The 27,131-nt window shown below is 50.7% G+C and overlaps 7 protein-coding genes across 7 annotated transcripts; 4 read left to right on the forward strand and 3 right to left on the reverse strand.

The window, feature by feature from the left end:
* Positions 1-1,556: 1,556 nt before the first annotated feature.
* Positions 1,557-2,202, forward strand: GGS22DRAFT_35036 (uncharacterized protein). Its single transcript, XM_047966875.1, has 2 exons — positions 1,557-1,700; positions 1,797-2,202. Exons 1-2 carry the CDS (start codon positions 1,667-1,669, stop codon positions 2,048-2,050), a joined length of 288 nt encoding a protein of 95 aa, XP_047816885.1. The 5' UTR covers positions 1,557-1,666; the 3' UTR covers positions 2,051-2,202.
* A 289-nt stretch (positions 2,203-2,491) lies between these two features.
* GGS22DRAFT_35054 (uncharacterized protein) lies at positions 2,492-5,252 on the reverse strand. Its single transcript, XM_047966876.1, has one exon. It carries the CDS (start codon positions 4,718-4,720, stop codon positions 2,954-2,956), a length of 1,767 nt encoding a protein of 588 aa, XP_047816886.1. The 5' UTR covers positions 4,721-5,252; the 3' UTR covers positions 2,492-2,953.
* An 805-nt stretch (positions 5,253-6,057) lies between these two features.
* Positions 6,058-7,561, forward strand: GGS22DRAFT_167777 (oligomeric golgi complex component, COG2-domain-containing protein). The gene has a single exon (XM_047962031.1). It carries the CDS (start codon positions 6,671-6,673, stop codon positions 7,535-7,537), a length of 867 nt encoding a protein of 288 aa, XP_047816887.1. The 5' UTR covers positions 6,058-6,670; the 3' UTR covers positions 7,538-7,561.
* GGS22DRAFT_167778 (ribosomal protein L1) lies at positions 7,562-8,918 on the reverse strand. The gene is made up of 2 exons (XM_047962032.1): positions 8,509-8,918; positions 7,562-8,432 (listed from the first exon to the last, which is right to left on the reverse strand). Exons 1-2 carry the CDS (start codon positions 8,763-8,765, stop codon positions 7,763-7,765), a joined length of 927 nt encoding a protein of 308 aa, XP_047816888.1. The 5' UTR covers positions 8,766-8,918; the 3' UTR covers positions 7,562-7,762.
* A 133-nt stretch (positions 8,919-9,051) lies between these two features.
* GGS22DRAFT_167779 (glutamyl-tRNA synthetase) lies at positions 9,052-11,388 on the forward strand. Its single transcript, XM_047962033.1, has 2 exons — positions 9,052-9,573; positions 9,690-11,388. Exons 1-2 carry the CDS (start codon positions 9,185-9,187, stop codon positions 11,188-11,190), a joined length of 1,890 nt encoding a protein of 629 aa, XP_047816889.1. The 5' UTR covers positions 9,052-9,184; the 3' UTR covers positions 11,191-11,388.
* Positions 11,389-18,319: 6,931 nt separating this feature from the next.
* Positions 18,320-23,746, forward strand: GGS22DRAFT_180693 (uncharacterized protein; the record flags this gene model as incomplete). Its single annotated transcript, XM_047963794.1, has 3 exons — positions 18,320-18,367; positions 18,608-20,363; positions 20,397-23,746. The coding sequence occupies 3 exons, from the start codon at positions 18,320-18,322 to the stop codon at positions 23,744-23,746; spliced, it is 5,154 nt and encodes a 1,717-aa protein (XP_047816890.1).
* A 964-nt stretch (positions 23,747-24,710) lies between these two features.
* Positions 24,711-26,892, reverse strand: GGS22DRAFT_35108 (glycosyltransferase family 21 protein). Its single transcript, XM_047966877.1, has 2 exons — positions 26,470-26,892; positions 24,711-26,388 (listed from the first exon to the last, which is right to left on the reverse strand). The coding sequence occupies exons 1-2, from the start codon at positions 26,559-26,561 to the stop codon at positions 24,846-24,848; spliced, it is 1,635 nt and encodes a 544-aa protein (XP_047816891.1). The 5' UTR covers positions 26,562-26,892; the 3' UTR covers positions 24,711-24,845.
* Between the last annotated feature and the right edge of the window lie 239 nt (positions 26,893-27,131).

Below are 27,131 nucleotides of genomic sequence, written 5' to 3' on the forward strand. Positions count from 1 at the left end.
TTGCTTCACACTAAGTAAACCTTAAACTTAAAAACCACCACCTCATACCATCTTGACATAGCAGGCACACCCCTTTATTGCCAGGGCAGCCTGGACAAGATGGAGGCTACGTAGAAGGAAAGGGCGATAACATCTAGGGTTTTCAAAGTTTAGGTAGTAAGCGCATGATCATACCTAGTATCATAGGTCTTCAGAACGAAAACCTTCATTCAATCCTCCTCGCTTCTCATATACTCTACATTCACAGACTCATGTCGTTGTTCTATTTAGTCATCAAACGATGATAGATGAAAAGGGGAAATTGGAGCATCGTGATTGGATAAGACAACAGCCGGCGTAATGGTTTCAGAAAAGTCCCCACGATATCCCCATTGACACAATTTCCAAACAAACGAAGTTTCCGACTTTCGATTCTCTCCTTCCTATTTGCCTCTCCACATAATGCGAATCATCATCGCTCCGACGTACGTAGGCGGTAATAACGTTTCTAATATGATCAGCGAAGATATGCGGTGCTGTGTGGATCAAACCGACGATCCGATCAACGCTTGCATTGATTTTCTGTCGGTCACGAAACTTCAATTCTACTATCGTAACGTTTTGCCACGCGCTATTGGGACGAACAGGAGGAACGAGTCTGCGAGTCTGCGAGAGCACTGTCGAATCTTCGTCCGATGCTGAAAACGCCTTGCGAACGAAGAAGTCGGGATCTACTGCTCGGACCGAACTCCCCCTTATTAGGGAAGAACTCATCATGGATGTTCTAGCCCTCCAAATGATTATCAAACAAGCGCATTCGATCTATCCTAATAATTTCAAACCAAGCGGTGAGATAGGATCTGTCGTCCGATGACCCTTCGCAATAGGTTTGTTTTGCTTCGAATGATCCTATCATGATCCTTGATTGATGGGGGGTTGTAGACTACCTATCAAGTATCCTACTGTCATAGTAAGATCCTAAGACTCATGTTGGAGTCTGAGCAGCATCCGAGCAGAGCCATAGAGAAAGGGCTGTTGAGTCTATTTACGGCAGCTAACGATTCTACGATAATAGAATAGCCTTGCATGGAGATTTCTATCCATAGCTCTCCCTGGGAAGCGCCTTGATGGTGTTCAGCGCCAAGCCAACACATACCAAGCCTCGGGAAACATCTTCGACTACCAATCGTAAAAATACTGACATATCAAATGTCGACAACATGAATGCCGTCAGATCGATGCGACATCAATTAACGCTGCATGGCACAAATTGCCGAAATCCGGGGTCAATCAATATTCGACCTACCTAAGCTACCACCATTCGACCTTTCAACGACGTGCGACGTATCAAAACAAGGGGGTCCCGTAGCTGAAGCCGCAGGCGTAACAGAAAACACCCGTACTCAGCCTCACGGGCCTCGTCAAGCCGATCCCAGGGGTATGTCGTTGGAAGTGTTCTCGAAGTAGGGGATGCAACGAGGCAGACTTCGATATCGTATACCGGGTAGCGAGTGTTTGGTTTAATATTTAAGCTTCTTCATGATCCGCTCCATGATCTCCAGTCAGTGCGATCACAACCCAGACATCCACGAGATAAATCAACACTTTCGTCCCAACTTCAGAACAATACCTACTACCTAGTAATCATACCTCCAGTCTCCAAGACACTTTACGAAACACCGTCAAAATGGTCCGCATCACCTTCCTCGCTTTCCTCTCCGGTAAGTCCTGTCTCCCACCACCTGGCTTCCCCTATAAATATCACTTCCCCATTCCCTCTTTACCTCTAGACCTAATTCATCACTAACGCCACCAAGTCGCCGTCCCGGCCCTGGCCATCTCTGCCGACCCCGCCGGCGCAAAGAACGTCGGCAACGGCAAAGGCATCCAGTTCATCGGCGGCCAGTGTCTAAGCTCGGCCGACTGCGCCTCCACGTGCTGTGCTACCGTCACGGCCCAGAATATCGGCCTCTGCTCTGGTCTCGGCGCACAGTTCCAGGCTGGAAAGGCTGGCTGTGGGTTCGGTGATGGGGCGGCGGCGCAGGCGGCGAATGCTACTGAGACTGATTAGATGAATCTGTTATTGGTTGGGTGGTATTTCGTTGAGTGACATTTCGTCGGGTTGGATGATGGGGGCTGTCGTGTTTAGAATGACGCAACAGATTGGCGTCAGACGAACGTAATGAACTGTGCCTATGGGGCGTAATTGATAGTGGGCGATGGAATGGCCTCTCGTTTGGATATCATATCGGACTACACATAAGGGATTAGCATTGCATTGCATTTCGGAAGGACAGGAAAGGACCTTTTGGGTCTGGGAGATGGACACCGGTTGGTCCTTTGGGTATTCTGCATCTTCCTATCTTTATATTTCTTCAAATCAATAGAATCTTGCATTGAACATATGGTTGGGATAGGGGTGCCACTGGGTATCCGGCCGCGTGGATGAGTAGTTGTATGGCTAAGAGAATGATTTGGGCATCACAGCGACGTCGAGAAACACGAACCTAGACACGGACAAACGCAAATAGTTGAAAGTGCCGACGTAAACTATTGAACATGCTCATAACGCATTCGCACGATGTACTCGAAACTCATCTGAGCTCGACGTTACTTGCTTTTAGATACCATACAAACAATCGAACGCCTCGGAAAATCGTCAGGGTTTCCCATAACCAGTAAATCAATGCGAGCACATCACTCGCAGCCTCCCTTGATAAGATATTTCCTATCGAACCGATGACGATGACGATGATAGTCTCGCAAATAGTAAATGCAAGATATGGCCACACTTCAAATGCGACCGAAGCAATCAACCACCCTTCCCCCCTTAAACACCGCTGGATGCAATGATCCGTTGCCGCCGTGTCGTCGTTATGTACTCCGTTATACACCCCGTTATAAACTCAGAGCGTGATGCGACCTCCCATCCCACCTTGGATATATGTAGATAGATTAGGTAGATAGTGATAGTTTAAGCATCTCTTCCGAATCGAACGTCAAACTCCCTCAACACACCCATGATGCTAGCTGCCTCGACTTCTATGGGCAACCTAGCCGGTGCGTTCGCCTGAGGAGGAGCAGCTCTAAGTCTAGGTAGCCATGTTCCGATCTCTTCGGTGGCCTTCTCAAAGTTTCGATGACTAGATAATGTCTTGTATGCGTCTGCGCATGACACGCTGAGAGACGACGAGCCGTTAGGTGTGGCTGTTCCTGAGGCGGATCCGTTAGATTTACAACATCCAGAACCCCCAGATCCCCCGCAGCATCCGCCAGACTTGCCCCCGCTGCGGGCAAAGTTGGCGGCTAGGCTACGACAGAAGAGGCCCGACTTAGGATCTCTTAGACATTGAGCGCAGGATCCGGGTCCTTTGGGGCCGCAGCCAGATGGACGGGTCGACGAGATTGGGGTATGGTTCAATGAACTTATGCCCGGTAACTTGATGGCTCCGGTAGACGTGACTTCTACAGGGGTAGGGCCTACATCATTCTCCGATGGCGGTGGAGTCTGGATCTGTTGGGATACTGGGGCGAGGGTCTGCGATGCGGCGGTCTCGGCACACATGCAGTAGGTACCCTCTTTGCAGAAACCGCACGAGTCTCGTGGCGCCACGGCCGATTGAGCGACGGGCTGATACAGGGCGACCTCTGGGATGGGATCTTTCTTCTTAGAGAACATGGCGGTGAAGTCAACCTCGTGAGGATACGGCTCGGGGATCTTCTGCCTCTTCTCTTCCGGAGCCATGACCGATATCGAGGATGGCTTTCGCTTGAGTTCGGATTCCGAATTCGGAGCTGGCCCCTTAAGCACAGCTTCGAGACATTCGCACTTGCTACCGATGCTACACTTACCGCATCCGATGGATGTGCTAGCGAGGACATCTTCCACGCAAGCACACGGCCCGGTGGATTCGCAATTGCCGCATCCCGCAGGATCTGGCGACGAGTCTCGAAGGCCCGACGAGTTCGAAGAGTCGGGTGGAGAGATGATTTGTGAGATGGAGAATGCTGTAGTCGAATTACGATGCTCCGGTGCGTTGTTCGTGATGCTTCCTCGTGGTGTCGGGCGTTGCGAGGAGATGCTTAATGAATTGGGTGCTCGTCCGTGATGGGATGTGAAACTTCCATTCCTCGACGACAAGGTGGATCCCTCCGCCCTCCATCGTCGTCTCAAATCGTCGAGTTCGTTTGTTGCTTTGGTGCGCTCTGCACGTTCTTTCTCCAATAACTCCTCGAGGACTACGCACCTGCTCCTTAGCGTCTGCACCTCGGTATCTAGATCCTGCACCTGGTCACGTAGATGTTGATGTGTCCTCTCGTACTCTTCCTTCTGGTCCTCTAGCTGTTCCTCCAATTCGCCGACGCGGGCGGCCCTTCGCTCGCGGAAAGCGCGCTGAGCAGCCCGGTTCTGAGCCTTCCTCTTAGTTGGCGGTGTATCCGTGGCGGGCTTCCGACCGGGCTTGGGCCTCGGAGGAACGACCCATTCCCTGCTGGTGATGGTGCCCTTTGCGACGGCGACTGTCGCCATCGTGGTGGCCTGCAAGGCGGCGGAAGCGGGTTTGATGGCGAGTTGATGACTCGAGGTAGGCGTAGACACGCTGGAGATTGGTGAGGCAGCAGACGAAGCGGGGGGAGATGCAGCTGAGAAAGGGGTTATGGCGAGTTTGGTTGGTTGCGGCCTGGAGTGGCCGTTCAGATTAGCAGAGGAGATGGTGACAGCAGTAGCAGTAGGGGTCGCCATGTTATTCCGATCCTGGAGCAGAGAGGCGGGTTAACCATCTAGTCGATCCTATTCGCTGTTCTGTTCGGAGACGCAATGCAGGCTCGGACATCAGCGTATGAGATGATTTTGGGTTTCCGCGGGCTCGGCTCCGCAAAATTACGACCTGAGCTTAGTCGTATGATAGGTCCGAAGTAGGTAAGTAGACAGGTATATCAGAGAGGATCAGTTTATCAGATTTTGGTGATCCTCACTCCTTCCTATAGGTCGATTCTTTCCCTTGGTTAGATATCGTCGATTTCCTTCGTTTCTAGGGATGAGGAAGGAAAAAAAAACAACTAGGAGAAGATGTCGCTAAGATTCCTTTGCCCCGATAAAGCAAACAAACTTGCGGGTGGCAGGCGACGTATGTAAAAGTCAATGGGAGTGGGAACGGGCCGAGTTCCTAATGCTCGAGAGGGTCCGAATTAGGGCTTCCAACTTTGCGCTTGGGGTATTTTGTATACCGATCTTTGTTTGAATTAGTTGGATTAGTTGGGGAGGAAGCGGTAGCAGGTCAAGGTTCTCCCTCTTAGGTTGACGGAGCGCAAAGCGTGACTAAAGATTGAGCAAATAAGGAAGATGGGACGGTAATCCAGCAGAATGCTTCGTCAAGGATTTCCACATCCGAATCCAACAACCCTCGTCGCCTTGGATGTGGTGGTATTGGTTGTATTGGTTGTTCTGGTTGTACTACTAAGGTAGTTGTACTTGTCGTAATGGTTGTACTGGCTGTACTGGTTGTACTAGTAGTGGGGGTTGTCGAATTTGGGGGTCATGCAAAGACTATGCAAAGACTCAGACTCAGAGACTTGAGGGTTCACCGTTACCCAACTATGTAATCTGGCAATGTAAGTAAAGTGGGAAGGGAAGAAGAGATGGACGACGGTGGTTCGAGATCACTGATCAGATTGATAAGATTATGCCAGGGCCCTGTAACCCACACAGCCCATAGTAGCCCGTTCGCCGTTCGCCCAGACTGAGCCGACAAACGTCACATGGAACCCCAGATAGGATAGGCTCGGCAAGGGAGGAAAAAAACTAGTATCATCGATCCACTCCTGCATGCTCGGACCTGTCGGATCCCGAGCTCATTCTGCTCGTTCGACGGTTATTAGCTGAGTAGCTGGCAGGTTGGATCGAAGATTGATTTTTATTTGTCGTCGGTTCTTTGCCGCCCCTCTTATTGTGGTCTTCTTGTGGTTCTTGTACTGTGCTTGTTCTTCTTGGGGTTAGGGTAGACCTAAGCAAGTAGGGAAGATAGAAATTTGGCGAGAAAGAATTGGCAAGATTTGGTGATCGGGTATGGCCGGAGAATAGTTTGCTCTAGCTCGAATGTCTCAAGCCCTCAAGTCCCCGGTACCGGAGCGTTTCTCAACTGCCCTAAAACGATTGCGGTGAAGATTGGAGCCCTGCGATGTAGACCCGCAGGTCCATTAATAAACTTACGTCAGCCAGTCAAGGTGAACAACGGTGTAACACCAGTCGTAACCTTCGACCCCACATCGAATTCGGAATTTGACGTGCAGGTACTTCCCTATCGGACGCGATTGACTTTGGATATCGACGGGAATATCGATGTTTGGCTGTTTAGCTTCAATTGATGTTTATTAGGCTGAGCAACTACGAAGCACCAATTCATAATTCATAGGGAAATAACAGGTCCATCTGCATAATCGTTTCCATTCGGTTGGATCGGTCAGATAGGACCCAACGAGGCAGCAAGGACAACTGGCAACTGGTGAAGCAACTTGGTGATGCAACTTGAAAGATGCACAACAATATCTAGATGCACAAACTTGTCTGATCTAGATATATTCTTGCCTCACTTTACCTTGTCGCACTAGGTCACTTCGGTCCTTTGCTCGCATCTGTTGCATCTGCTGCATCTGCTGCATTTGTTGCATTTCTCCTACTCGACATCCAATAATCATGTCCACCCTCGCACCATTATCGCCGAATAGGCCAGTAACTTCCCGCAGCTTCACATTTGTTTCTTCCTCCTCTTCCGACGATGACGATGATGCTCCTCTCCCCTTTCCAACCGCTCTCCCGCGATCCGACTTCCTTGCACCGGATTTCGACCCAGCAGAATACCTCTCCTCTCTCGCAAACCGACATCAAACACTCGAAGACCTACGATCCGATCTCAGGGAACGCAGCGCTGCTATCAGCACCGAACTTCTAGAATTAGTCAATTCGAACTACACCAGTTTCCTAAGTCTAGGTGACGAGTTGAAAGGCGGCGAGGATAGGGTAGAGGATGTTCGGGTGGCATTACTAGGCTTTCGGCGAGCTATAGAAGAGATCAAGGGCAGAGTACAAGAAAGGGGGACCGAAGTTGCAGACTTAAACAAGGACCTAGTTGGTGTGAGAGGCGAGGTTGAGACAGGGAGAAAAATGCTAGAGCTTGATGAGAGGATATCTGCGCTCGAGGGTCGACTAGCGATTGGAAGCATAGGGCCTGACAGTGACGATAGTGATGAAGACGACGACGAAAACGAGGATGAATTAGACGGTGCAGTAGGGAGCAGCTCGGCAAAATTGTCACAGTTAGCGAACGAATACGTCACTATAGATGAATTGGCCGATGATATTGGGAGAGATACACCATTTGTGCGGAAAACGGAGGAGAGGCTTATAAGGTGTCGAAATACTGTCCTGCTAGACCTTGGCGCCGCGTTGAAAGAAGCCAAACAGGCAGGCGGCAAAGGACAAGCAAAGCTTCTTAAGCTCATGGGAATCTACGCTCTACTAGATGCCCAAGCCGAAGCAGTCAAGGCGTTAAAGAGCAAGTGAACAAAATAATAATATTTGACAATTAACGATCTCATCAATCAACGATGTCATGCACAAGGTCATCGAACTGTAGCGATACCCAGCGATATCCAGCAATGCCAAGCATACCAAACATCCCAAGCATCTCAAGCATCCCAAGCATCCCAAGAATCCCAAGAATCCCAAGAATGTCAAGTTCAAGATATGGTACAATTCTTATATAATTCTAATTCGTAAGACAGATATCTACATAGCTGTACTCAGGTGCTCGGGCAGCAGCTTCTCGTCGACGGAGCTGAAGCTTCCATTCAAACTAAAACCCGGTCCGTTTGTGGAAGACAGGACAACTTCGATCAGGTCCTTCTTGGCCTTATCTTCCACGTATCCGATATTCTCCCTCACTTGCCCTACCAGCGCCTTGACGTTTTCGGCCAGCATCTTGGGGGTAAATTGAATGTTCCCTATGGGCATGCGGATCGCTCCAACCTTCTCCCTATATCCTTCGGCACCGACCATCTCGTGCATCATGCTTCTCACGCTCTTGGTGAGGGTGTTGGTCTTCAAACTAGGCATCAGACCCTTAGGACCTAGTATTCGACCGAGGCCGGCCTTCTTGAGAGAGGCTTCGCAGTCGACGTGGCAGATGAGGCGGTTAAACGGGAGCTTGCCCGGGCTGTTCTTGATGAGCTCGTACAAAGAATCTTCTCCGAATGCGACGGCTCCGTTGGCGCGGGCTTCGGCCATCGCTCCGCTACCTTCCTTGCAGATGACGGCGATGCGCGTATCGTTCTTAACCGGATAAGGAAAACGTATCCGATTCCGAAGCACGATGCTGTTCTTGGGCGTTCTAATTTTCAGAGAGACTTCGTAGGTGACAGATGCTGGGGGACGGCCAACTTCGGCCGCTCGGAGGTATCTGTGATCCATGTCAGTTTTGGAGAACGAGAGCCTTCGAGAATCGAAGGTCGTATGTGAGGAAGAGTTCCAATTACCGCATGGCGTCGCATAGAGAGTGCCTCTCGCCTTCGCTAGGAGTAGCGTATTTGTACTCTTTAAAACGCAGCATCCTCTTCTTCTTCTTCTGCTTTTCCTTTTCGCGCGCCCGCATAGCGACAGTACCGGCGCTCTTGTATCGCGTCTGAACTATCGACGGAGCTAGGAATCTAGGTATTGTCGCATTGACTGGTCTTATGGGAGCCGAAAGACTCAGCCTCGCCAGCGAAGCAATGCATTGATTTGCCGTAGCCATCGTAGGCTTAGGGGATCGCGTGGCCGTCGATGGTTGTTAGATTGCAGTCGAATCGAAGCTTCAAACCAAAATGTCCATGGAGGAATTTTAGGACAAGGGTAAAGATCAATTCAGCCACATTCAGCCATGTTTGGCCTCAGGCAGCTTATGAAAATACCGTGAAAGCCACATTCACTATCTTATCTCTATCTAATCGGTACCTAGATACATGGAATCTTGGAACCCCGCCGACAATGCTAGAGCTTTTTATCTTTTCTGTGTAACGCGGTTAGTGGGGTGACCCCGCCACGAAATCGGTCGTATGGTGTTGACTCAATTCATTTTGACTCTTGATAAATTTCAGCTAACAATTCCAAGGTTATCCCACCACTTCAAAGGGGAGCTTCATACAAATTTGAGAATAGTTCAACATTGCCAAAATGAAGGCAGATGAGCTCGTTGCCGTGTCGACCTCTCTAGGAGGGGACTTCAAATCCATCGAACCCCACCTCGTTCGACTCGAGAAGCACTTGACCCTAAGAACTTACCTCGCCGGTTATTCTCTAAGTGACATCGATGCCAAGATTTGGGTCGCCATCAAGAGCAATCGCGTCGCTGTCTCTTTCGTCCGCAAAGGATCCTACGCCAACCTCCACCGATGGTTCACCTACGTCGAACAAGTCCACCCGGAGATTCAAGCCGAAGTCAAGGCCGCTGACGAGGCGCGTAAAACCAAGGTCCAGGAAGCGAGTCGAGCCGGTGCAAGCTACAACTTAGCCTTGCAGGAGACTGGTAAAGGAGTTGTCACTCGATTCCTGCCTGAGCCTTCGTAAGAGCCCATTGCACGTTATTTATACATCACATCTATAGCTACCTATGCATCTGTAACGGATGTGAACGGATATGAACGGATATGAACGTCAATAATATCTAACATCAGCGCAGGGGATACCTTCACATCGGACACGCCAAAGCCGCCCTTCTTAGCGATTACTTCGCCCACCAAGCGTACAATGGCACGCTTCGCCTAAGACTCGACGATACCAACCCGAGCAAGGAGAAGGAGGAATACCAGGATGCCATCATCGAGGATCTTGCTCTTATGGGGGTTAAGCCCGATGTCGTCACCTACACCTCGGACTACTTCGACCACCTTTACGATACCTGCCTCGGACTTATCAAGGATGGTCACGCATATGCCGACGATACCGACGTAGAGACCATGCGCGATGAGCGAGGAAAGGGTATCGCATCCAAAAGACGAGAGCGAACAGTCGAGGAGAATCTGCATATCTTTGACGAGATGAAGAATGGAACAGAGGAAGGTTTGAAGAATTGCATCCGTGCTAAGATCTCCGTCGACAACCCGAATAAGGCGATGCGCGATCCTGTAATCTACAGATGCAACCTCAACGACCCCCACCATCGGACGGGCACCAAATGGAAGATTTACCCTACCTACGATCTCGCATGCCCCGTCGTCGACAGCTTGGAGGGTGTCACCCATGCATTGAGGTCGACCGAGTACACCGACCGAAACCCCCAATTCCAATGGTTCCTCGACACGCTCAAGCTGCGCCAGGTGTATATGTGGGACTTTGCTCGTATGAACTTCATCCGAACTTTCTTGTCGAAGCGGAAGTTGGCGAAATTGGTCGACAATGGCAAGGTCTGGGGTTGGGACGACCCTCGGATGCCGACGATTCGAGGTATCCGAAGACGTGGAATGACAATCCCTGCTCTTCGGGATTTTATTCTGAGACAGGGTCCGTCCAGAAATGTCGTTTCGATGGACTGGGCTAGCTTCTGGGCCACCAACAAAAAGATTGTTGACCCTGTTGCGCCACGACACACCGCCATTCTCAAGAAGGACCACGTCAAAGTTACCGTCACGGGAGATGACGCGCCTGCGGAACCACGTTCCGAGGACAAGCCGCTCCACCCCAAGGAGCCTAAGATCGGGACGAAGAAGGTGGCATTCAGCAAAGAATTGATATTGGATCAAGCCGACGCCAAATTGTTCAAGGAAGGCGAGGAGATCACTTTGATGCAATGGGGAAATGCCTTCGTAAGAGCCATCGCGAGCGGCGACCCGATCAGCAGCTTCACGGCCGAGCTGAACCTGAAGGGAGATGTTCGCGCTACGGACAAGAAGGTGACCTGGCTCTCGACGCAAGGACAGAAGCTCATCGACGCGGAACTGTGGGACTTCGACTACCTAATTACCAAGGACAAGCTCGAGGAGGATGACGACCTAGAGAAGTTCTTGACCCCCGTGACGGCTACGGTTGAGGAAGCGTTCTGCGACGAAGGCGTGGCCAAGCTTAAGAAAGACGATATTATCCAACTAGAGCGAAGGGGATACTACCGCGTGGACAAGGGATACGACGAGGGTGACGAGAAGAAGGTTGTGCTGTTCTGCATTCCGACAGGTAAGAACAAATAGATACCTCTGTAGACGACACATCACACCATACTGTCTAGACAACCGGAGGAAAAAGAAAAGGGGTTGATAATACACCCAATTATGTTTATCTACCGTGTTTGTGTACGAGGGGCTCGTGGGGGTCAAGCTCGGGAGTGCGCTATACAGCTAAGTTGAAGACCTCGTTCTGAGCTTCACGAGTAATCATGTAGGCTTTCATCGTCTAGGAACTTTCAACGTGATAGTGACAACGTAAATATCCGAGTCGCCATATTCTATACACAACGTCTGTCGGTTCCAAGTTGTGCCCCTCTCCCCCTACCAAGAGTACACCATCCCCCCAGCAACAGACTATATCAACACAAAACAAACGGAATACCCAACACTCTCTATGTAGCAAGCTAAGTAGTACACTTCTATGGGAATTTTCAGACCATGATTAAAACATCACAGGCATCGTCATATCATCATCTCCTCGTATGGTGGCACGATTCGCAGTAGACTTGAATAGATTCTATACCTAGTAACTAGCACCTGGCATGCTACGGTTCAGAGGATACCAATCAAGGAATTGTATATATTTCACAGTCCCAGAGCGGTTGACTGGGATGTAAAATGGCACGAGAAGTTATAAAACAGCTGTCCCAGTCTTACGTACAGTAAGCGTTGTATTCAAAGGCCATCCAGGCCTGATATTAGTAAGTATGAGCTATATAAATATGACCATATAATTCGCACAGCTAGAGGGTTAGGTTTCTACTACGTTACTTTAAGGCTGAGCCTCTCTTAATAGGCTTCAGCCTCTGATTCAGGACATCGACGTTATAGGACAATCCTAACATTATTTTTACATTATATCAACACCCCTCGTTCTCAATATTGGAGATGCATACCTTTGGCTCCCTCCCAACCGGGTATAACCGTCATGGGAATTACTGTAAACATCAGCTTTCTCGTTACTGGCTCTATGAGATACCATAGCCCCTTATTGACTTACGTACTGTGTCATCAGGAGTCGAATAGCCTTGGGGGGAAACGGTAGACTACCAGATAAGGAGGCGCGGCTCACCAATGAGACCCAAATATCGTCTTGGTAATGTTTGTAATGTTTACCTGGTACTCCAGAAACATGACCACCCATCCGTAGGTGTCCTCGATACACCCCCTAAGCTCTTGGGCCCCTATTTAAGTCTCAAGCAGGTTTGAAGAGTCACTGATAAGACACAGGCTGCGAGTGATCGCGTCGGACACGAGGTAGTAAGCCTCGGTCGCCCATGTAGGCCACTCTCTGGAGAGATGACTCTTTCGCGTCCCGATGATGTGGCTCCAGTAGATATATCCATCACCAGACGGCTGCGCAAGGGGTCCCAAACAACCCGACTTTCTCGAACGGGTGTCTGCCCCCTTCCCCTCACGTTATGGAGTCCAGAGTACGGACTTCGTGGGTCGCGAGAAGAAATCTGGAATCTTCGTCTCCTGTTCCCGAATACGTCGAAGTCCCTGACAGCAGCAGCACCGGCTTGGCGCCTCGACGGTCTCTCCACCCCGTCCCCGGTGGTTCGCATCATGCAGCTGTTTGTTAGTTAGTCCTGCTCCGGAATACGGGGCGAGTACAGCTCAGGAGAGGCCCCACCGAGGCCTGCCCGTTTAAGGCAAGGGACCTTTGTACATGTCACCTAGTTTTGGTCTGTCCTGTCCTGTTCTGCTGATGAGAGATCCGTACATACATAGGTAGCTGCGTCGCTGGTGTTCCGTTTCGAGCGAGTAACGCTCCCGTTACGGTTTTGTGAGAGGTGATAGGTGATGTCGTTGTGGATTCGACGATGGTTACAGCTGTTGACCAACGACTATTCGTCCTTCGGTGAGTGCCATGCTTACGAAGACTCCCAAGTTTGCCCAATATCGACCTACCTACATACCTACCTACCTACTTGCCTACATTCCTCCTACCTGGTAGACAGGTATTCCGCGAACGAGATCGTATACTAGATTGGACTAAACATGTATCCAGACCCATAGTCCACCCTTAATACCTCAATTATGCCTCAATAATTGCCAACGTGACACAACCTCGGACTGACGGCGGTTGGTTACATGTTCCATGTGGAAGACGAGAGAAGCTCGAAGTTTCACAATTGACTCGCACAAGCCAGCGGATACCGTACCTACCTAGCTACTAAGTAACTTAGGCGGGCTGTGTCTGAATGGACAAATCGACTTTCGCAACCGAAGCCGGCGGATGAGAGGATACGTGTAAATCGAGTTCATATTTGTTAGGGGCTGCAGTATGGGGTACGCATATAATCATGATATGGTGAAGAGGTCTGAATTACTGGTGAATTTGGTGTCTACAGGATTGCTCTGCCATGCGCTGTGACAACACTGGGATCTCGTAACGGATCCGGGCGTAGGTATATCGTGCTGCTGAATCACAGAAGACTTTCGGCCGGTTCGGCTTGGAGTTTCTCGTGTAATTGGGGATTGTGGACCTTTCCCGGATCTCTACGATCGGGGTACTGTGGACGTGAAGAGTCAGAAGTGACAGTTGAACCCTTAGTTAGGCAGGTGAAAGTCCCACTTTGCAGCTATCCGGAGTGTCGGTCCTTGAACGTCGACGCTTGCGCATTTGCTTCTGAACACGTCTGCTATGGCCCGTAAGAGGGACCTGCTATGTTGTACAGCGATGACTGGCTTCTGAGCTAGTACTAGGTGATGTTTAAGTTGACTTGACTTTGTCTGTAGGAAGCCGTAGTTCGCTTTGGAAGGGCTATGGCTTCGATTTGGAAGGGAAGACTATACCATGGGCTACATGGACTACGGCTACATGGACTACATGGAACTATACTATGGGACTATACTATAGGACTACTATGGAAGACCCTGCGACTATACGCAACTATGGAATATACTCCACCTACGTGACTGGATGAACCCGGGAACCTTGGAACTCTATTACTAGTCTGGGGCGCGTATACTAGATTTCCCGGGAAGTGGTTGGCTGATTGGATTTATATAGTACAATATATCGAGTATATCCCTAGCTAGTCCCTAGCATATCCCCAGTACATCTCCAGTATATCCCGAGTATCTCCAGTATATCCCGAGTACATCCACTATATCTCGAGCATATCGCCAGTAACTCTACCTAGTGGTATATCTCAAGCACCTATACCCACTCGAAATCTTATAACAGGATCTGAGCTCAGACGAACGCGTTCTCGTGAGGCTCCACTAGAAGCTGGGATGGTGCGACTGACGTGCAGCAATGAGATCTGTACAAGGCTGAAAGGGGGAATCAGATACCTGAATAGATTGGTATCGCGTGTTTCCAGACTAGGAAGGATCGTGGGTGGGATTTGGTTGGGCTACATTGGGAACTCTTAACACGACCATGCCTGAAACCTTTTTGTGGTTGCCCGATATCGAGTTAATCAGCCGCTGGTCATCATGCATTGCATCTGTGTCCAATGGTTCGAAGGGCAGGGCACGAATAGGCCGCGACGGACTATTTGTACTCCTAGCCAACGGTTGCGAAGATATCGAGAAAGGAGATCGAAGGCGATTGGATTGGGGTGAAGAATAAAAATAAAAATAAATAAAAGATGGAAAAATAAAAATGATAAAATAAGAAACTCCAAAAATAAAAAATTAAAAAAATAATAAAATAATAAAAAAGGGGACCAGAGAATAGGGACATGACTGAAAAGAAAAAGAGCGGACGTCGTGGTCGCGTTAAAAGAATATTGTGGGCATGCAGGAGGCAATTGGATGCGTTGGCAGGAGTCGACAGGCATCCGTCTCGCGTGGAGGCAGGGGATTGGGCGAGATGCAGGTCTCCAAGGGCTCCCCTCGACCGCCGTAGGTTAGCAAGACATATCTTCACTTTTTTTAATTAGCGAGCCGCCGGCGGGAAATAATCCAAAAGGCTACGACGGGATCTGCATCGTTGACCGCCGTGTCGGGCGATGCAGCCTTGGACTGCCAGGGCAGACGGACGATTTGGGTAAGTACCTACCTACTAGGTAGGCATGGAATTTAAAAAAGGCGTGGAAGGCGAAGAAGCTTAGCAATGCAATATGCAAGGCCAACTCATCGTGTCCCTCATCGACCCTCGCCTACCAGGCTTACCGGACCTACCAGACCTCCCGGACTCCTAGACTCCCAGACTCCTAAACTCCTAGACCTACCACGTCCAGCCGATAGCCGTTTTCTACCACTGCGCCTGGACGCTGGGCTATAGGTATTGTACTGATCGATACCGGACCGTACTGGCCGACAGGGCTATCCTCCGGCCACCGTTACTGGGTCCTGGACAAGTAGCGAAATAGCGGGATGTTTGTATATGCTGGCTGAGTGAGATGATGGATTCCTGCATCCCGTCATGCGAAGTGTACCTGTTCTGGATGAAATGGACGATGCTGGAACGAAAAAGGAATTTTTCTCGACTTTCTATTTCGTTTCTCTCCGTCTTCCGTTCCCCGTTGTTCTTCGTGTACCTCGCAGAGAAGCTATGAGGGATCGGTTATTTTCTTGGAAGCTTGCTTGTCGATATATGTTTGGGTCATTGGCTACGACCCCTCCTTTTTTGCGCCGTTTGCGCATTGTTGTCCGATGTGAAGAGCCGAGATTGACAATCGTGATGAGGATGTATGTATGAGATTGGAGAGAAGAGAAGAGGGGAGGACGAGAGAGGATTGGAGGTAAGATATGAAAATCACGAAACTTCCAAAGTTAGCTGGAGGCATTCTTGTCATACCAGATACCGTAACTGTAGCTGTAGCTGTAGCTGTATCTGTAGCTGTAGTCGCGGGGCGAGGACTCGACTTCGAGCTCTGCTAAGCATGCTTCGCGTTCACATATGTGATATTGTGTGCAGTATGACATGACCAGGGGGAGGGGAGGGAAAGCTGAGATAAGGCAAATATGGGATGGTATAACCTTGAAACTTGGAACGAGGAAAACGAGGAAAAAACCGAGAAGCTGGACTCAATCCCTTAAGGCTAAGGTAGGTTAATCTGGCATCTGTACAGAGTAATCTTGACAACGACACAATTATTTCCGTATTGTCGAATTTGTCCAGTAAAAAGGGTCTCGACTTTGCCTCCCTGACGAAGTGTGCATGTTGTGTTGTATCGTCATAATGGTCGCCTCTCATGTGTGTTGTACACCCGCCAGATGAGGGACTAGACCGTCCTCGAAGATGGTTGGTCGATTGGATCGTTGACTCAATCATTGATGTTTGGCAAACGTCGGAGGGGGCAATGTTCGATGGGGGCTGGCGGTGGGAGGAAGAAGAAAAAAAGGAGGGGTGGGCTCCGTATGTAATTCCCGGGGTACTGTACACGATTGAGTTGCGGCAATTCCATCAGGTGTACTTTGTACATACCGTACCTCCAGGGCTACCGTACCTACCTCTGTAGGTATCTATCTCTAGGCTAGTACGTAAGTACCGCACCCAGGGAATGTAGCTGCAGGTAACCACGACGCCACGATAGTGGAGGTACTTTCCAAATCGTTACCGCTCCCGCGCAAATTGGCTTGTGGCACCTACCACCGCCATTCTCATACGCCTTATGTCACTTGCCTAGTAACTTTTCTAGTAGCCCTGGAGGTACTTCCAAGTTCCCAACGCCGCCAATGCCGTCCCTTCTTCGCGATACTTTGCTGCCCCGGTACACAGTTAACAGGTGGCCTACGTAGACCGTACTAAGACCGTACTAAGCGGTACTAAGCGGTCTCGTTCTTCTCGTTCTTACCCCACGCCGGCCAACGACAGTGCGACAACTAAATGCTGTTGTGTAACTGGATGCTTCGACAGCTGGACAAGGTTTACAAGGTTTGACAAGGTTTCTATCTAAGGTCGACAACCAAAAGAAGTAGAGTCGGCAAGACACATCACACATCATCAGGGCTGTCTCTGCAACTGCTGCTGCTGCTGGGTGTTGTCTGCATATTGTTGTTTCTCTACATACCTACTTTCTCTCTCTCCCTCACTCTCTTTTCTTTTTTGCATGTCTGTCTATCTGTCCATCTGCCTGCCTGCCTGCCTGTCTGCCTGTCTTTGCATTTTCTAACGTGCCCTTTTCGCATCTGTCTACATACTACGCTGTACCCTCCCTAGGCACTGTCCAGTGAGAACACGCCATCTAACCCTATTATCCCGAATTATATACGTACTATATACCGGGCTGCCGGAGCCGACGAGGCAACAAACAACGTTTCCAAACGAGAACGAACGGAGAGTGAAGTGGCTGAAGAGAAGAGCTGAGAATTATTTATTATTTATTATTTATTCATCGACATACATACACATACATACTACCTACATATATCTTACCTTGTCATTATCTACCGAGGATGCTTGCTTATACGGCTCACGCTACCCAATAATTACACTCACTTTCTATGACCTGGCTGATCTGGGATCAACCGAACCGCGACCGCGACGGGACTAGCTCATAGCCCTGCTAGTATCGATTTATAGACCCTTGCCCGAAAGCTCTCCGTCTCCGTCATTATCTAATTATATTCCTACTACTTGAAGCCCAACCTCTACCTTACGCTCTACCTTACGGTCTCTACCACCCTACCAACCTATCGACCGTCGACCTATCAACTCTTCCTAAGTACCTTACATACCTGGCTACGCATATCATATACATACTTCCGTACATCCCTTCCACCCATCCATAATCGTCGACATCCATACCTTTCCTAATCTTTACCCGACTTGACCTACGCTTAAACCCACGCTTAACCCACTTGAGCCATCTGCGCAACATCCGCCGACGAATCTGCTCTCGCTCACACCAAGCCACATCCAGCCATCAAGCCGTCAAGTCGTCAAGCCATCAAGCCATCATACCCCCGAACCCTCGAACCCTCGAACCCTCCTCGCTGCTTCGTGTCTAGATGACACATTTCAGAAGCACCTCGACGACCTAAACGACGATCGAATAAATCGTATACATCGTGGCTACGTAGCAGCTCTCATCTTTGGGGGGTGCTGCTGGTCGTGCTGGGGTGAAGGAGAGGCGTACTCGCGAACTTAATCCTCACATGCGCCCACTATGATCTCCATGCAGCGATCTCTATCGTCGCCCGTTTGCATACATTCTTCTCCACGTGAGTCGGGCGGAAAAAGACCAAGATGAGATGTGCCGGAACCAAAGTCTCGACCTCCGTTTCCCTATGTCAGGTTACTGACCAGTCGCCTCCGATTATAGCTGCGTCCCCGACCGCCTCCCATCCTTCCTCACGTTCCCCGACCCCTTCTCCCGAGACTCGACCGGAAGTGTCACGCCCGCGACGATTTCGATCCCGAAGCCCTTCGAAGCCCGTCAGCGGGCATCGCCGGCGCGAGTCGTCAGGATCCGTCCGCAAGATCGGCGGCGGCGGCGGCGACGAAACCTCTCGCGATGCGACTTCGAAGCAGCAGTCGAGCGCTAACCCGAGCGCCGGCGCGAGTGCGCCTAAGAAGCCGGTAATTGACCAACCCGTAGGCCCGTCGCCGAAACCCCCTCCGTCTCCGTCCCCGGCCTCTAGCCCGCCCGCTCCCTCAAGCCCTCTGCAGCCCATTTTGAAAGACCAAGATGATTCCGGTCCGCTTCCGCGACCTCTCTTGGCTGATGTATCATTATATACCAACCCTTACTTGAATATCGAAGCCGAAGGTACCACCCTCGAAGAGCTTGCCCATCTGGTTAGGCTGTCCAAATACCAGGAGCGCAAGTGCGCCAATACTCGGATCCGTCTTCAGAGAAGTCTGATCTCGACCGCTCTCTCGGCGCGACTAACACGTTGCGGAGAGACCTCGCTGCGCAACCTGGCGGACAGCTTCCGAAATGATGACAAGAGGGCGTTCGCTAACCTGTTCGGTGCCATCCACGATGTTCGGAATAGCTGCGACGCCACCCGTCGCTATGCTCTCTTGGAGCCCGAGATGGAGTCTTTGCAATCGTCGGGGGTAGCGTCTGTCGAGACCTTGGTGCCTCCGCCCAGCGCGACCGGGACTGTCGGTCCTGGTACTTCCGTCGTCCCCTTCCTTAATGACATTTCTGCTTCTGCCAGGGAAACTTTTCTAGGTTTTCTTACCCAGATCCGGACAAATCCGGACTACCTTGCCACGCGGCTATGTGCCTTGAACGCTTCGGATCTCCAGGCTCTTACTACTTTTCATCAGGGTTTGGAGCCTATAGAATCTGTTTTGCCGTACCACGGCCGCGCCGGCGGGCGTGGGCACTCCAGCGGCCCTAGTAGACAGTCGGGGCAGACCCCCAATGCCGTCGAGCGGCTGCTTTCTTTCCAGCGTCACGATCCCCTCTCCGCTCTCATATACACCTGCTTTGCTAACTCCGCCGGCCCGGACAGCGCCGAAGACAAGCGGCGAACCGGGATATGGGCCACCGCCTTCGCTCGCTTGATCTCCACCAAGTCTACCAGCGAGCCAGTCCTGATCTCGATCCTCAATGCTTGGTCGGCTATGCGTGATTGGTCTGGACGGGCTAACATGGAATGGTATTTGATGAAGATACTCGAGGATGGTGCGTTCCTGCTCGACCGAGCCGAGGATCAGAACGGGACGAGATTCAACATTTCTGATTGGTCTACCAAGGACAGCATTGCCGCTGAGGAGTTCTATGACCGTGCCGTGAATGATCTCTTTGCTATCATCGACGACGAGGACGCGACGGGCATTCCCGAAGGCGTCATCGAACTTGGAAATGAAATTCTTCGTCGTTTGGAGATCAAGGATAGCACCCGCAGCCTCGTCGATACCACGCGAAGATGGTTTGTATACAAGTGGATCTTTTCTAGTTGGTTGCTTGCTGTTGTCATTCACCCGGAGAGTTATGGCATGATGACCGAATACCACATTACTGAATACGGCCGCCAGAAGATCCTCAAGCAGGTTGCCACGCTCGCCCAGCATTTCGTCGTGGAGATGCTCTCGAGCGGAAACCCCCAGAAGCCTGTATCAACCCCTCCCAAGATCAAAGGCCACATTGAAAATATCATGGGCCGTTTCAAGCCGTCGGGAAGCCAGAGGATTGGAAGGCTGCTTCCAGCCAGGTCCATCACCTCCTTGAGAGAGACCGTCGAGGTTCATCCTTATCTGGTGATCAGCCCGGCTGACATTGCTACTCTTACCAACGCGCTCTACCCGGAGCGCAGGCCGCAATCCGCTCATTCGAGCAGCATCCGGTCCGGCGCGCCCTCGATATCAGGCTTCTCTGCCATTTCGCAGCCGATATCTATAGGCACGTCGAGGAGTAACTTTGACACCGCCTCTGTGCTTAGTATGAGCGCTTCGTCTGTTTTCAGCGAGGGAACCACCTCGGGAGAGCCTCTGCTCGAAGATCAAGCAGGCGGTACCCCCCAGAGACGTTCACCACCCCTACCCGATGGGTCGAGGCCAAAGCATACTAACAACAACTACGAAGACGACGGCTACCGTCTCCGGCTGGCGATGCACGAGATGGAGCAGACCCTAGGTTCGGAAGTCATGACGGGCCAATGCCACCCTTGCGCGGAACGCTGGGCTGTTGTATTCATTTCTGCTGATGGGAATAGCCTTTCTTTACAGATGACTTATGATCCTGATGATGAAGCCGAGGAGGAGAATTCCTCCACCACTAGTGATACGGAGGATGACGAGCCCGACGACAAACCTGAGCTTGACAAAGACTACCACCAATTGCGAGACTCTGTCTTGAAGCTCGTCGAAGATTTCGAAATCCCGCTGGGTCTCGAAGACCACGGTGCCAAGACGACGTTTAGCAACAGGGCCTCTGGCCTGAAAAAATATCGATCTAAAAATAAAATCATAACAACTGGGAGAACTATGGGTAGCAACAACCCTTTTCGTAATAGGTGCGAAGATCAAAAGTCGAAACGACCTGCAGACGGCGAAACTTCCCACAATGAAGGTAAGGAGCCGGCAAGTGAGCACGAGTCTTCGGTACTAATCAAGATGCTCTCCGCCGCCTCTTCGCAATCGCGCATCCAGTCCGATTTCGTATCGGCGCACCTCTATTGGAAGACTCTCCAGCAGCTGAACGCTCTGGCGTCTCCTTCTCTGCGTAAGAATGGGTTTGCGATGCTCCTGAACATATTCTCTCGAGGCCCTCGTGATTCTATCCGTCGTTCCGCCTCCGCCATCGAGGAATACGATGCTTGGTTGGTATGGTTAAAGCAGAGTCAAGAACGTCACGAAGGTCATATCGAGACCATGATGAAACGGCTGAAGGCGCTTAGGGACAAGATGTGGTACGTGACGGACGTTCACAACTCGGCTCCTTACGAGCAGACTCGAAACATTTGCAGCGCGCTCAAGATTATGGGCGTGCCGAGGAAGTGGGGCACATTTCAACGCAACCGAGCCCAATTGGCCAGAGGGCCGGCTGCTGCGTATATCTATCGAAACGAATCTCAGATGTTGGATCTGTTGGCTGCTACCGAAGACCAAGGAGGACCGAATAAGCTCAGCGATGCGCAGGCTGAGATTACTGGTAAATGGTTAGAACAGCTTGGGAACCCGAACATGTGTCAAGGGGAGGAACGCATCCATCGTTTCTGCTGCGAAGTCGACAGTTGTGTGACCAAGCTTGTCGGCGAGAATATCGTGGATGGTCCTGTGCTGTGGTCTAGCGAGCTGTACTCTCGAGACCGCAAAGTGTTCGAAGGCTCCCGAAGCGGTGGGCGAGATAGGGAAAGCGTGTGGGGCGACGACGCTGCCAGCATAATAAGCAGCGAACATGACAGGCGATATACTTCTCCCACGCGACGTCCGGGTTCGATGGCTCGAGACCTAAGAAATTTGAACGCATTCAATACTAGCCAGGCGTCTCTTGACTCGCGCCGGTTTAGTTTCTCACGAGCAAGTACTGCGTTGTCCGATACCTTCGATGCGCACGACTATTTCGGAGCCTCGTCTCCAATCCATGCCATCGATTCGACATCCACATTCTGGTCTCCGTTCCAGTCAACGATGTCAACTGTTAGCTCAGCAACTTCGCGTGCCCAATCACCGACGACGAGCGTTACAAATCTCTCGAGCACATTCTCATCGTCGCATCCAAACCACCAACCCTTGCCATCTCATCATTCCGCTTCCCGATCTGGAGCATCGGTATCTTCGAATGAAACTGTCCACCTGCGCCGTCTTTCCGAAGGAAAACAGCGCTTCCTCACCGAGCTTCGTCACACGCTGACTAGTCTATTACTCTCGGAACTCGGTAGTCTTGTATTTTCGTCTGGCTCTGAAACGGATGGTTGGTTTGGCGGTCTCGGACAAGAATGCATTGAACGCCGAGACGCCGAGGAACGAAAGACACGACGACCTTCAGGAAAGAGGGATCGTATGAGTAAAAGTTCAAAGCAGAGAGTGATCGAAAAGAGGAAGAGTTTCGGCAACCTTAGACAAGCGGGAGAGGCGAGTAGACCAGATCTAGTCCCGGAGAGACCTGATAGTGCTTGTGGACCAGGCAACGACAGCTCCGCTACCAGCGACACGATGTCGGCTCGTGGAAAATCTTCGAAGAAGAGGGATACGCCCGATTTCCCTTATGCGAAGGCATACCAGAGACTCCTGGGAATGTTTGCCGTCCATCCAAACCCATATACCAAACTCAATGCCCTTCTCGAACTAGAGCATCTTATTGCCGCATCTCTTTCCAACGGTGGGCGTCGCTCGCGTTGGGCCTCGAGACACTCTGTCGACGAGGATGTTAGCACGCCTGACAGAGTCGATCCGAATGAAGCCGGCCCTGACAGTCCTAGAGAACGACGCGCCCAGCCGTTCCAGTCGTACCTATTTTCTTTCCCTCGCCCGAACAAAAACTCTGATGCGCGTTCTGTCATTTCTATCAAAGAAGCAGCTAATACGGACGCGATTGCGAAAGTGCTTAGATCATTATTCAAAGACGCAGGCATCCGACCGAAGACGCTATTCCGTGATCTTCAATTCATCAACTCTTTTGTTTCCCCTTCAACTTTAGACGGCGATCGTAACAAGGCGTTTTGGGATATTGTAGTAGTAGCGCTTTCGCTCAAGCAAGATGTCATCACGACAATGGTCGAGGTAGCGGATGAGATCTTGAATTATCATACACCCTCGAGAAAACGTCCTGGCGGTGGAGACGAAACGCCGGAGATGCTGCGTCCGACCCAACTTCATTCGCTTCGAGACGTGGCGAAGATGTGCACGATAGCGGCGAAGGAGGGCAACGCAACAGCTCAGCGAGAGCTGGCGCTCTTCAACCTTAGCAACCCCGAGCTGGTGGAGAGGAGCACTCTTCCTCTGTCGAAGCCGCGGGACGTATTTAAGCAGGCGGTGATGGAGAAATTCGGCCCAAGATCCGGAAGTGGCATACGCCACGCGCCCGACCGGAGCCGAAGCAGTCTAGGTGCGGCAGGACCGGCATCCTCAGGCATGCAAGATGCGAGCATGGATGGCGACGTTCGGAGCGACCCTACTCTGATGTGCGTCGCGATCCACTGGATGAAGGAGGCCGAACGTGGCGGAGACGAGTTGGCCAGGACGTTCCTTGGCCAGAACGAGATGATGGGACTATGATGATTGCTACGCTGACGTTTGCTACCGCATCCTTCCTCGTCTTACCTACGTTTTTCAAACCTGTTTGCACTCACGGATAATTATGTCGAGCACAGTGGCTGGATACCGGGAGAGAGATACACACACAACACACGTTCACATATTCGAATGTTCGAATGTTCGCATGTTCGCATGTTTACATGTTTACATGTTCACATGTTCAACACATTCTGCACCGTCAGTTGGATCACCCTCCCCTGACTCTCGTTTTTGCAACTACGTCGGACTACTTCGGAGTAGTATTTTTTTCTTTTCTCTTCCTTTTGTTTTCCGTACCTGTTCCAAGTTTAAAATCGATACCCAACAACCGTTTAGCCTTTTCTAGTCATGTCGGGCTTAGGAAATACCAGGGTAAAAAGAATAGGAATATGATGACATGGGATTTGCGGGAATCGGGAACATATCTTGACATATATCATACCCGCAATTATTCGCTGGCTGGGAAGTATTTTTACCCATCGAATTGGAAGTCGGCAGGCTGTATCACTACTACTATTTTTATTCGTGTAAGCGTTGCATTATTCAAATCAATCTTGGCCCGTGTTGACGGGTTTGACGGGATGCCATGCGAATGGATCTGAATGCGAATACCTTTACTACTACTTTGCTCATATAGATAGGACGCGGCAGCATACGAGAAGGATATACCAATAGGGATCATTTAACTTTACGATTTCAATAGATTCATGCATGTTACATATGTTTGTGTTTGTGCGAGTGGATGAGTGAGTGGATGAGTGGGTGGATGGGTGAGTGGATGAGTTAATGGATGAGTGAGCGAAGGTGAAAGTTATCGGGTTGGTTATTTCTGTAAATTCTATAAACTTCTGAATGCTTCATGCTTCATGCAAGATGGTAAGATGACAAGACGGCAAGATAATGCGAGGGGTAATATAAAATCCCTAATTACGAGATCGTCAGGCCCAGACACCTGGGCCGAAACCTTACCAGGGGAAGGCCACACACGATAGGCCGTGATAGATCCATAGATCCAGGCTGTCGTCATCGTTGGATGCAATAGATTATAAATTACTATAGGTCATGCTGGGGTATCATAGGTCTAGTCTATCTTCCCTCTTGTACTCGACGTCGACGTGCGACCGCCACCGCCGTGTCCGTCCTGTTCCATAAGACCTTGCTCCTCCTCGTCATCGGCATCGATGGAGACGACGGTCATATCTGATCGAACGCGAAACCGCTTACCCCTCCAATTCACGGTAGCACCAAGGAAGACGGCCCAGGTCCAGATAGGCAAAGCCAAAACCTCTCGTCCCAACCAAGCGAGGAACCACTCGCCGAATCGGCGCTTCTCCGCCCCGCCGTGGCTGAAACCTCGCGCGAACGCGGGCGTGTGTTCGTCCACGTGGATGCTCTGGCCGGCGTGCAGCTTTTTAAATACGACGCGGTCGACGAGCATCCAAGCCGCGACGCCGGCGAGCCAAAAATACCACATGGCGCGCCATGTCTGTGGGACGCCAAGGTTCTGGTGAAACCACGACACGGTCGTCAGCCCGAAGGACACGTAGAAGCAGCACACGAGGCTCTCCACGCCGTGTTCCACTAGCGTGGCCGACAGCACGGTCCATTTCCGAGCCCGCAGCCATCTCACCCTGCGTGCGACGTATGCAGGCACAGACATGCCTGCCATCGGTTGGATCGCCAAGTCGCCCCAGACGAGTCCGTGATTCGCGAAGCCCGGCAGGTCGGACCGCCAGAGGAGGTCGCCGATGACGTGATCCTCGCACATGAATAGGGAGAAGTGGTCTAGGCCTTTGGGCAGAGTTGCGGCTCTTCCCGTCAAGATCGGGTTTTGGGCCGGGTCGGTCACGCGGTCTAGGTGCGATTTGCGGAACATGTTGCTCTTCCCTACGATGCACGGGGCGACGCCGACGGTGTTTATGGCGCCGTAGAATTTGGCGTGGGTTGTGGCCATGAACATTTCTTCGAGTCGACCTCCGCCGTGGGCTAGAGATCTGGAGAGGATGGAGGTCGGCACGTCGACGTTGGATTCTGCGTCGGATCCACCCGTTACCGCTGATCCGGATAGGAGTGTTTGACCTTCGGCGTTTGAACTGCTCATGGAGGTGACGGTGTCTACGACTAGAGGTAGTTGATGTACGAATTTGAAGGGTTTGGCTTGTTTCCCGTTGGGCAGATATCCGCAGAGCTTGTCAACCATACGACCGGCCACATCTCTCGCGATCCATACATTGCAGTCTAGTGGCCATATTATATCTCCTTTTGCCTCTCTATACGCTCTACTCAGATTTCGGATCTTCGGGTTTGGACCGACGTTATCTACATGACCATCTTCGCCGTGGAGGTAAGGGTCTTCAGCCTCAACGAAAACTTTGGCGTCGAAGTCAGGGTAGTTGTCGAGTAGTTTTCGGATGACCGGATACGCTGCATCTTCCTTAGACGATACGCAGAAGTAAATGGTCAACTTGTCTTTTGGGTAAGACTGATGGAAGACGGAGGCTAGACATTCGTATAAACCGGGCTCGAGGCCTTTGGCAGGTCGGATTATGGTTACATGAGGCACATCGTCTTTCGGTAGGTGTGGAGAGACCGGTTCGGGCGGGACTGATGAATAATTACGGAAGCTGTTGGGCTCTAGTTAGATCTGTTGTTGCTGCTGCTGCTGCTACTGCTGTTGTAGACAGAATATATTCATGAGCGCTTACATCTTGTAACTTCCAATAGCTTGAACTAGAACGACGAAGAAGCCCCAAAAGATGCCGACGCCGCCTAATACCTCAGTTACGGTAGAGAACATTGGGACATGTCAAACAGGATGGTGAGTCTAACTACAGGGCATTCGGTGAATAGATGAATGGACAAAGTGGTTAGGCGAAGAGGTTATACAGAGGTCAGATGAGTTGAAACGAATGAATGCTGTTACGAAGAGTAAATAGAAGTCTAGCTGAATGAGAGACAGAAGCCGTTGGACAGGATGGAGAAAATCCTCATCTTCAAAGGCCACAGTTATTTCCTAACATTCTGCGATAAGTGACGATCATATGTCAAGCATCGTTGTAGCGTTGGTTGTCAAATCTATGAATCCACTTCGGCATTATCGATTTAGTTTAGAGGAAAATAGTTCGTTGAGAGGCCCGCTAATAAAAAATTACACTGATGACATAATATCCATGGATGTATCTCCTATTTTTATAGGTACTTGGCTTCCTGGTAGCTCCACATGCTTAATGCCCCGCCGTTAAGCGAATTTCAAAATTGATAGTGCTTTGTACGGATGGGCGGATCATCCCGGGCCGACAATCCAATTGATGGGATCCATTATTTCATTCAATTTTTTTTTAGTGTTCACCTTTTGAACTTCAATTCA

This window comes from Annulohypoxylon maeteangense (genome assembly GCF_022496945.1).
Source record: "Annulohypoxylon maeteangense strain CBS 123835 unplaced genomic scaffold GGS22scaffold_13, whole genome shotgun sequence".
Lineage (NCBI taxonomy): Eukaryota > Fungi > Ascomycota > Sordariomycetes > Xylariales > Hypoxylaceae > Annulohypoxylon > Annulohypoxylon maeteangense.

Coding starts and splice junctions, on each gene's coding strand:
- GGS22DRAFT_35054 (XM_047966876.1), bottom strand. CDS start 4,720: ATGGCGACCCCTACTGCTACTGCTGTCACCATCTCCTCTGCTAATCTG.
- GGS22DRAFT_35108 (XM_047966877.1), bottom strand. CDS start 26,561: ATGTTCTCTACCGTAACTGAGGTATTAGGCGGCGTCGGCATCTTTTGG. Junction 26,389..26,469: donor GCTATTGGAAGTTACAAGAT/GTAAGCGCTCAT, acceptor AGAGCCCAACAG/CTTCCGTAATTATTCATCAG.
- GGS22DRAFT_167778 (XM_047962032.1), bottom strand. CDS start 8,765: ATGGCTACGGCAAATCAATGCATTGCTTCGCTGGCGAGGCTGAGTCTT. Junction 8,433..8,508: donor TCTCTATGCGACGCCATGCG/GTAATTGGAACT, acceptor CATGGATCACAG/ATACCTCCGAGCGGCCGAAG.
- GGS22DRAFT_167779 (XM_047962033.1), top strand. CDS start 9,185: ATGAAGGCAGATGAGCTCGTTGCCGTGTCGACCTCTCTAGGAGGGGAC. Junction 9,574..9,689: donor CGATTCCTGCCTGAGCCTTC/GTAAGAGCCCAT, acceptor ACATCAGCGCAG/GGGATACCTTCACATCGGAC.
- GGS22DRAFT_35036 (XM_047966875.1), top strand. CDS start 1,667: ATGGTCCGCATCACCTTCCTCGCTTTCCTCTCCG. Junction 1,701..1,796: donor CTTCCTCGCTTTCCTCTCCG/GTAAGTCCTGTC, acceptor AACGCCACCAAG/TCGCCGTCCCGGCCCTGGCC.
- GGS22DRAFT_167777 (XM_047962031.1), top strand. CDS start 6,671: ATGTCCACCCTCGCACCATTATCGCCGAATAGGCCAGTAACTTCCCGC.